This window comes from Talpa europaea (assembly GCF_964194135.1).
Source record: "Talpa europaea genome assembly, chromosome: 12".
Lineage (NCBI taxonomy): Eukaryota > Metazoa > Chordata > Mammalia > Eulipotyphla > Talpidae > Talpa > Talpa europaea.
In genome coordinates this window covers 18,631,676-18,641,823 of record NC_140079.1, presented here as the reverse complement: position 1 = coordinate 18,641,823, position 10,148 = coordinate 18,631,676, and the positions used below count along the sequence as shown (strand labels likewise).

The 10,148-nt window shown below is 53.8% G+C and overlaps 1 protein-coding gene across 1 annotated transcript; it reads left to right on the top strand.

Annotated features, from left to right (window-relative positions):
- On the top strand, nucleotides 1–8,856 carry SCN2B (sodium voltage-gated channel beta subunit 2; the record flags this gene model as incomplete). The annotated part of the gene is made up of 4 exons (XM_084248838.1): nucleotides 1–198; nucleotides 7,112–7,278; nucleotides 7,574–7,784; nucleotides 8,657–8,856. The coding sequence occupies exons 1-4, from the start codon at nucleotides 129–131 to the stop codon at nucleotides 8,854–8,856; spliced, it is 648 nt and encodes a 215-aa protein (XP_084104964.1). The 5' UTR covers nucleotides 1–128.
- Nucleotides 8,857–10,148: the final 1,292 nt, after the last annotated feature.

Here is a 10,148-nt window from a genome sequence, read left to right as displayed (position 1 = left end):
ATGTTGTATGTGTCTTTGAAGTACATCTGTGCATTTCTTTTTAGCATTTAACCATTTCTCCCTTGTAGCCCTCCGCCCCTCAAATCACCCTCTCCCACACCCCACCCGACTAACATCTCAGTCTGAAAATGCACAAAGATGCCTGGCTACCTCGCCCTGCCTTCAGTCTCACGGGGCTCAGTCTCTTTTTCTCTTTGGGTAAGTTAGACTGTACCTCTGCATGCTCCCGAGGGTCCCGAGTACAGAGGCGCCTGGAAGTGGATGGGGGAAGGGGGCAGGAGGGAGACATAGCTAAGCTTCCCTTTGATGTCCTTGGGAAGGGAGGTGCCTGCCGGGTCTGGGGGAGACATTGCTGGGGGCTGCATCACGCTGGGAATAGTTGCCACAGAAATGTTGGGTCAGGGGATCTGAGTTTCTTGGGGCTGACAGTTATCTAGGGAGGTGATTTTCTTTGGATTTCCCTGAAGTTGACCTACATGGGGGTGGGGGCAGAGGGTAGCTAGATCTACAGACTCTTTATGGATTTTCTTTAATCTGAAATCTGTGGGGTTCTGGGACTTAATGCTCCCCTAAAGGGCTTCTTCCATAAACCCTGTTCCTTGGGATCTGGTAGATTTAGGATATTAGGAGAGTATATGGGGGAGTTGGGGAGGGCAGAAAGTTGAGTCTTGGTCTGGTTCCCTGGAAATCTGTACCCCTGATTTGTTGAAATGTGTGGGGGAAGTAGGTGGGAATCAGGCTCGAGCAGCGATTTCTGGATTGGGAGGGGACCTGGTGAAGCAGGCTGATAGAGAAGTTACCTCTGGCTTGAGCCAGCTGGAGTGGAGGAGGGGCCAGGTGATAGGATCAGGAAAAACAGAATAAAAAGGAGCCCCTAGTTTGGGCAAGGCTCTGGCCCATTAAGACCATGTTCCAGAACCGCTCATTCCGGCCACGCAGACTGTCTTGTCAAATTGTCTGGATATTAATTTCATTTTGACCACTTTCCTGGTGGGTCGGTGGGCTAGACAGTTATTTGCAAGTGTGATTTAGAGTAGTTTCATTCTCATTCCTAAACCTAGTAATTGCTGGTGTAGTAATTGAGGTTCAAGTCCAAGAATTGACTGCGGGAATATTCCCTAGGACAAAGTCTGTCTCTCGGTCTCTGGCATACCACGCTGGGTATTAGGTAGAAGAGCTAGGCAGAACAGCACAGCATCCCTGGCAGCCTGCATGGCAAGGCCTACCAGATCTGCTGAGTTATTGGATATATCAACAACCCAGCAGAAATGTTATTGAAACTTGGGAGTAGAAAGACCGTGAGTCTTGAAATCGGGTCTGGGTGTAAAGCCACATTTGTCATTTACTTCGTGACCATAGAGCTACTAGACCCCCTCCAAGCTTCAGTTCTTCCACGGGTGAACCGGGGAATACCTACCTGTTGCCTGGGTTGTTTGTGGGTCTGGCACGCCGCGGGTGCTCCATCAGAGCTGGCCTTTACGAGCATGCTCGCGTGTGCTGTGTGTCTTGCTTAGTCCTTGTGGGAGGTAGATGCTGGCATTCTCATGTTATAGAGGAAGAGACAGGCACAGAGAAGTCAGGTAACTTTCCTTATAAGATCACATGACTAGTTTGAGGAGAGCTGAGATTTGAACCCCTGTTTGTCATGGTTTCTTAGCTGTTTAACTTAGATACTTTGCTGGTTTCTCAGTGTTGAAGATACAGTGCTGCTTATTAACAATAGTTGATGATAGAATCACAAGTGCCAGTAAAAAGGGGGAGTTGGGTGAATGGCCTCTGTGTATGCAGCTGGGGGTGGAGCTCCTTTGGGAGATGAGGAGAACCACTGGGGGAGGGAGGCAGACTTGTGAGAGCCTGACCTGCGTGAGGAGAGGAAAGGGCCTCTGTGACCAGGACCAGGGTGTGGCTTAGGGGAAAACAGTCTGGGATGAAGAGGTCAGGGCATAGCAGCTGTGAGGTGGTGGGAAAAAGCTAAAGCCTTTCCAAACCTGGGTGGGACGGGGGAGGGCAGGGGTAGGAGGGGTGGGGATTGTGGGAAGGCTCAGGAAGGACGCAGGAGTGGGAATTTGGACTTGAATTTGATTGGTGTGTGGGTAAACATGCCCTGGGCATTCCAGGGCAGAGGGCTGGCATGGACAGTGGAACTTTGGTGGCTGTAATAGCATCAGTCCCAAGATGGAGAGATTCTATGAGTGACAAGGAGGGGATTGGCCAGGGGCTGGGTTTGTGAGGAAGAGTATAGAGCTGGCCAAGGGGTGGGGGCAAACTAGGCAACCTCTGGATACACAACAGGAGCATAGGAGACCAGTTTTAGTCAGGAACAATCCAAATGATTGGGTTGCCTAGAATTTTTCTCAAGACTGCTAGCTCCGGCCTGGCCTAATGTCTGGGTTTTGCAGACAGAGGCCTAGAAAGTGGAGTCTGGTCCTTGGCCAGGCCTGCTGCATGGATCTGCTGCTGGGGGTAGACAGAGGGCAGAGGCCTACCCTGCCTTCTGTGGACTTTTGTTCCATGTCCACTGTGTGTCACACACAGCTTTGGGCCCAGGGATACCAAGATGAATAAGAATCAGTTCCCCAGAGCCACCTGAGGGACAGAGACACATCGACAAGTAAGAACAATGCCGTGTCCTAGGTGCGGTGGTAACAATAACAGGAAGCGTGGTGGTAATAATGGCAGCTAAGCCCTGTGGAGCTGACAGGCGCCACACACTGCTGTGAGACATATGCTAGCAAGGCTTTTAATCCCACAGCAGCCCTGCCATTATCTCCCACTCTAGAGATGAGGAAACTGAGGTGCAGGGAGGTTACATTGTCTGGTCCTTGTCACTGCCATTCTGCCTCCGAGTCACGTGGCTGCCACGGGCACAGGGCTGGGGAGAGGGCACAGGCGCTGGGAAGCTGTCCCTGAGCTGAAGCCTTATTAGCTGGGATCTGCAGGAAAAGTAGGAGGGCTTTAGGGGCTGAAGGGTGAAAGAGCTTCCAATCTGAGGCAAAGAGGTGCAAGGAGTGAAAGAAGGGGGTGTTTTCTGGAAAAGAAGGAACTCTGGGGTTACTGGAATGGAGGCTGATGGAGGAGTGGGAGGTGGCTGGAGAGGAGGGCGGGTTGAGGACATGAGCTAGGCTCATGAGCTAGGTCCCAGAGGATAAAAGCCTCAGAAGTTGTGCCCCGGAGCCTGGACTTGGTCTTGAAGGCAACAGGGAGCCAGCGCAGGTTTTGCGGTGAGGAGTGATGAAGAAGGTTGAAATCAAGGCTGCATGGGATGGACTGGTCTGGAAGGAGAGATCTTGGGGTGCAGGAAGTTTCATATGTAAGCATGCAGGAGATGGGGGATGCATGTCACACTCACCTGGGAGGCAGTGTTTGCCCCAGGAGACAATGTGCCCCAGAAAGCTGAGGAGACAATTTCTGTGCGTAGACAGTCTCTCTACCCTGTTAAAATCAAGAATAAGATAAGTCCACCTTGATAGTTGCTGTAGGGTTGGAATGAAGAATAAAAAGAATTAAATCCCAGTCTCTGCAGGAGATGGTGGTTGGCAGAAAATAAGCAAATCTTTGTGATCTCTGCAAGGTGGGCCAGTTAAAACAGTGGATGATGTGGGCCTGACATGGAGAAAGGCAGAGGCGGGGGTGGGGGAGCACAGGGAATGTTTTGGACCTAACTCCTAACCCCTGTTGATCATCACTTCCTTTCTGTTATTAGAAATCATAAGATCCAGTCCCCTGTGGCCAGCCTGCCCAGAGTTGGGGGATGGCACAGATGGGGCTGGCTCCATCCCTGGGATACCTTGAACGACAATCATACCTTTACCTGTTTGGAACCTGGACCCTGGGTTCAAATCTAGCCTTGTCATTAGAGCTGTGAACTTAGGTTATTTATTTAATTTCTTTGTGCTTCATTTCATTATCTAGAAAGTAAGGACGATAATAAGATTGTTGTGTCTGTGGAGAGCATAACCCTGCTCTTTGTTGTGGTTACGAAGTCCTTCTTTGGGCCTTGGTGTGGATTTGGCTACTTTCCCAAAGTGACAGAGGTCAAGACAGCAGGATTTTGCTCACAGCTCTGACCTCATTGTGTTATATGTGCCTCATCTTTAATGAGGGCCTGGGCTGGTGCAAGCCCAAAGCCCTTGCCTTGAGACAGGGAGCCTGTAGCCTGGAGAGGTCTCAGGTTGAAGTGGGGGGCTCAGGACTAGAAGTCAGGAACCATGATTCTGGCCCCTGCTTTCTCTCGCCTGTGAGCATCTCCCTCAGGCCCTCATTTTCCAAGCTGGTAAAACTCTAGGGCTGGAGTTGCAGCTCTTGAGGCTCTCCCCTCTGACTTTCTAGTTTGGTGGTGTCTCCCGCCTTCTCCCTGCAGTTGGGACTTGTCTTTGACCTCTCTGGCCACTAGAGGGCACATGCGTTCCTCCTGCGGGTCTGCAAAGTAGGGATGCCGCAGAGGGGCACCGCCTTGCACCTCTCGGTCTGTCCCCGTCCTGCCATCCAAAGCCCCTCACTCCCCACAGCTCTGCCCTCCCACACACCAGGATTCTGGCTCTTCAGGATGGTTGGAGCTGTCCACTGGGGTTCAAGTTCTAATAGGTGTGATGTTGTGGGCCTGGGCAGGGGAGAGGCCAGGGATGGGTCACTCATACTGTAGCAGCTACTTCCTGATGTCACTTCTGGTGGAGGTGCTTCTGGTGGGGAAGGGGACAGGCCTGGGAAGGTGGCAGGGACTTACTGCAATACAAGGCGAGCTCAGGACAAGGCCCTGCCAGGCTCCTTCCCTGCAGATTTCTCTGCCTCTGCAGAGTGGGGGTGGCGCTGGAATTTTCTGTACACCTTCTCCTTGCCTGGCGCTGTGATTTCATAATGGCCATAAAAGTGGGGACATGGGAATTGGGCTTTGTTCTTCCTGCAGGGTCACCCTTAGCCTCCCCACATCAACTCCCCTAATGAGCACTATTGCACACACCTGGGGTCCTTGGTTTTGCAGGTGGGTCCCCTACCTCTCCCTCCATCCAGGGCTCAGGGGTCATGACCTCCAGGGCCAACAGTTCAGAGTATCTCCTCTGCCCCACTGCTCTCCCTGCCCCCTCATCCTGGGGGATGGACTGTGTCAAGGCTGTTGGGGCCAACTTTGTTCTCCCAGATTCCAGGCTGCAGTATCTCTGCTTCTGGGGTGGGGCCAAGCAGCTGTTTGAATCAAAACAATTCAAAAAGTAAGAGACCTTCGGGGGCTCCTCTGCCTACCAGCAGCTGGGCGTGGGCTGTGTGTCAGGTCTGAGGGAATTCCCAGGGGCTGGCCTGAGGGGTCAGGCCCCAAGGTACTTTGTCCTGGGAGACTCTCCCAGAAGGCCTTTCTTTTAGGGGGCAGAATTTGGGGAGGATTTTGGATAATCAGAGCTTGCTGAGCACTGTGCTTGTGTATTTTACCTTATTTAATTATGGGAACAACCCTGGAAGGTAGGTAGGCGTTATCACTTGTGCCTTCCAGAGGAGACTGAGGCTTAGAAGGTGAAGGAGTTTGCCCACGTCCTCCCAGCTGATGGAGGTGGCACTGGGATTGAACCCACATCTAAGGGTCTCCTGGTCTGTGTTCTTCCTATATTGACAGCCATAGCTCTTGCCTGGACAGCTCCCGAGTGACTACTTATCTCATTTCAGAAGACGACAATCCCAGCTCTGTGTTCTGACTCCCATGCTCTGTGGCCTGCTCCCTGCCTGACTCCTGGCCCTGAGGCCTCACCGTTGGCCTTTGCGAGGGCGCTGCTGTGTTCCTGCAGTCATTGGGACCTTGACCTTGATGTCCCACTGCCTGGGAACTTGAGCCCCTCAAAACTTCTACTGGCTCATGGCCTCACTTCTTTAGGGTCGCCTAAATGCCACCTCCTTAGAGCAGACTTCCCTGACCACCCACCTAAAATAGCACCCCTTTATCTTGCTTTGTTTTTTACAGCTCTTGTGATGGGTCACTACTGAAAGTCACATTATTCTTTTTTCCCTTTAGTGTCTCCCCCTCCCTAAAATACAAGCTCCATGTTGCAGTGAGCCTGCCTGTCTGGTTCACAGCAACAATCCCCCAGGGCTTAGTCTAAGTGTCTAGGCCATTGTGGGAGATTTATAAATATTTGGTAAATGAGTGAATGATTGATGTGGAGCATTGCTGCTTACCCTCTGTAAAGAAAGTTCATCTGTTGGGAGGAGGTTCTAAGTATTGGCAGAGAATCTTAGAATGAAGGCCAGGACAAGGGTGAGGCAGAGAGAGGGGTGCCTAGGATATAAAATTTAAGGAGGTGTGTAACTCTGAGAGTGAGGTGGGGGGGGGCTTCAATTTTTCTCCCAAGACTGCCTGTACCCTAGACTCTGCCCTGCTTAGGTGTCAGAGTTGGGGGTATTTCTCAGCCCCAGCCCACAGCTCTCCTGAGCAAACACTGGTGCTGCTCATAGGATCCACAGAAGCCTGAGGCTCCCACCGGCCTCCCTTCAGCCTGCATCAGTCCTAGCTGTGTCTTTCCAGGCCTGACTATCCCAAAGGGACTCCTGTGCCTGTGGACCCATCAAGTGCTCCCTGCAATGACATCTTTTCTTCTGGGGACCTTTTCCTGGCCTGCCAGAAGGCTGAGGAAAAAGAAGGGCACTGGGCTGCACTAGGCACCTTGCTTGACTCAGGCCCTGGGGTTTTGGAATCTCCATCTGTCCTCAAGACTGCCCACCCCCATGAGCTCCCAGCATTAGCTGGGAGGGCTTTGACTCATCAAAGATGATTGGATGAGGTAGAAGGAAGAAGGGGGAACCGACGCCAGCACAGTGAAGCCCCTTGTCCAAGGTCTTCATCAAGCAGGTGGCAGCAGCAGGAGTGGGGTCAGATGGCCAGATGGGGAGGCTGCCCCACAGGGGTCCTGGAGAAGGTTCTCAGGGGTCTCTGGCTTGGCAGACAATACAATCTTTCTCCATCCCAGCTTTGCTCAGCCAGCTTAACCCCAGGAGTCTTTATAAGCTTCACTTCCCCCGTACCCCCCAACTAATTTCAAACATCAGAGACCCAAGCTTCTGCCACAGCTCCACTCCCCACCTTGCGCCCTCCCTGTCAGCCTGAATCCTCATCAGCTTGTGACTTTGTCTGTAGTGCCACCGGGGCGGAGCATGGAAGTCACAGTACCTACCAACCTCAACGTCCTCAATGGCTCCGACGCCCGCCTGTCCTGCACCTTCAACTCCTGCTACACGGTGAACCACAAGCAGTTCTCCATGAACTGGACGTACCAGGAGTGCAGTAACTGCACCGAGGAGATGGTGAAGCCTGGGATGGGCAGGACAGGGGGCGGGGGCAGTAGTGTGAGGGGCCCTTTCTCAGTCGGAAGCCCACGTCTCCCACCCACTGGCCCTCCTCTGGACCCTGGTGGGCTTTCTGTGGAAGGCTTTGGCAGAGGATACCTTGATGTCACCCCTGGGTGGCCTGGGGAGGGTGGAGGAGGTGGGCCCTTTTGGGGTGTGGCAGTCTTGCTTGCAGGAAAGAGGGTTCCCAGGAGGGGGAGCATCCTGCTTGCTGCCCCTCTAGCACCCCGTCCTGTCCCTGTCCTACCCCCAGTTCTTCCAGTTTCGCCTGAAGATCATTAACCTGAAGCTGGAGCGCTTCCGAGACCGAGTGGAGTTCTCGGGGAACCCCAGCAAGTACGATGTGTCAGTAATGCTGAAGAATGTGCAGCTGGAGGACGAGGGCATCTACAACTGCTACATCATGAACCCGCCTGACCGCAACCGCGGCCACGGCAAGATCAACCTGAGGGTCCTCCTGGAAGGTGAGGGCGGGGTGGGGGCCCCCCAGAACTGGCCCCATCTGACCTTTCCTGCCCAACTACTCTGGGCTGTATCAGCTTGGGGCAACTTTGGAGAGGCTGTGCCCTGAGAGCAGCAGCTTGGACTGGGGTCAGGCATCCCAATTTTTTTTTTTTTTTTTAGAAATGGGGTACAGGCCAGAGTTGTGGGAGGTGAGAAGATTCACTACAGAGAGTGGGGAGCAGAACAGTCAGATGTACCAAAATGCACTGCTGAGGGGAGCAGCGGGCGAGACAGGAGAGGTCTGCTGCACCATGTGGGGTGCTCCCCAGCCAGCCAGGGAGCGAATTCAAGCCACAAAGGCTACAGACAGCCTCACAGCGCTGCGCTCAACCCCTCGCACCACCAGGAAGGCCCAGGCATCCCTTCATTCCCTCCAGTTCTTGCAGAACTGGGCAGAGTCCTCAGGACAGTGGTCAAGGTCGTGATCTTGTTTGTGGTAATAGCACCTTCACCTCCCCAGCACTTACTGTGTCTCAGTTATAGGACTAGACTTGGTTATGACACTTCATCCTCATCAAGCCCTCCTGGGAGGGTATTATTTTATTCCCACTTATTCCCACTTTACAAATGAAGAAACTGAGGATTAGTAATTGCAACTCTAATCTGGGTCTGTGGGGTTCGAAGTCCACGCTCTGCAGTATCCACCCTCCCCTGGGGGTGTGGGTGGAGCACTCCAGTCAATGGGAGGGTTGATTTTTCTCTCTGACTCAAGTCTTTCCTTGGAGGAGAGTAGTCAGGACCACCCCACACAGTGCTAAGATCAGAGGGCAGAGGAGGAGGCCCCCCTTTGTGGCCCCTGTGCTCAGCAGTTCTATGTCTTTTCCTTCTGCAGAGCCCCCTGAGCGGGATTCCACAGTGGCGGTGATCGTGGGTGCCTCTGTGGGGGGCTTCCTGGCTGTGGTCATCTTGGTGCTGATGGTGGTGAAGTGTGTGAGGAGGAAAAAAGAGCAGAAACTGAGCACGGATGACTTGAAGACAGAGGAGGAGGGCAAGACAGATGGAGAGGGTAACGCAGACGAGGGCACCAAGTAACGGGCGCCCGGCCCCTGGTGTCCCGCTCCCTCCACTCCGCCCCGCACAGTGTGCCCCTGCCTGCCCTCTCTCAGTGTGCTTCTCTTGAACAGGGATCCCAGCGCCCACCTGGGGCCTCCTGAACCCCTCACTGTGTCCCCCACCCTGCACCAAGAGTGACCCACCTCTCTTTCATTTGGGAAAAGTGTCATGGCATCTGGGATGTGTGGGCCCTGGGGAGGGAGAAGTGGGCTCAAACCTGCCTGAGAGGAGGGGGGTTCCAGAGAGAAGAGGGGAGGGTGGGCAGTGTGGAGGGGGAGCTCGGTGCCCGGTCTGCCCAGCCCTGGGACTTGGCTGGTGTCAGGGACTTCAGAGAGGACCTGTGGTTGGGGAGAGGCCTTCCCAGCTACCCCGCTGCTCCCAGCCCTGGGCATCCCTGTCAGGCTGGGGGTGGTGCTGGGGGCATAGGTTAAAGGGACAACTGTGCATTTCCTGGGCATTGAAGGAAAGCCCTGGCCCAGGCAGCTCCGCTCTCACTCTCTTGTCCCTCTCTAGCTGCTGCCACAGATACCTGGGGGTTTTCTGTGGGCTGCTAATTCCTTGGGATTTGGGGTGAGGGTCATAGTGGAAAGGCAGCTGGGTGGGTTGTGTTGTTCCAGGTGCTGGTCATTTCCCTCCATAATTACCCACTGACAGGAAATGAATTTCAAAGTCGGCTGAGGGAGTGAGGGGTCGGGGCCTCCCTGGGAAAGCAGAGCTGGCAGCAGGCATCCTGTCCTTCCACCAGGGCAGCCACGGCCAGACGAGCTGACCTGCAGAGCTGGACAGCTCCATTCAGGGCCTGTCTGGACATCCCTCCCGCCTCTTACCCTCACTGGGGGTGTCATTTGGATTTTGCCTACAGACAACTGGGCAGGGAAAGCCTCAAGGCAAGTGGGAAATGTGAGGGGAGGTCTTGGGGCCTCTAAGATCAGGAGCCAGGTCCCTTCTGGAGCCACGCCGCCCCCACCCTGAACTCCCTCCGTGGGGAAGAAAGTAGGATTTGTGGGGAGCCAACTTTCACTGCCATTTATAATCACATTAAAGAAATCGCTTAAGCCTCTAGACAGGGAGAGAGACAGAGAAACTGCTGACTTGGAGAACATTCCTTTGGGAGACCCTCAGAAACCAACTCACCAAGTCACTCAGGCTACAGATGAGGGAACAAGTTCAAACACACAGACAGGAACTGAGGGTCCTGCAGCTCCTCTGGCGCCTCAGTCTCCAGTTTAAATCAAGAGCCATAGTTTTCCTGGCAGGAGGGGCCTGGGAGA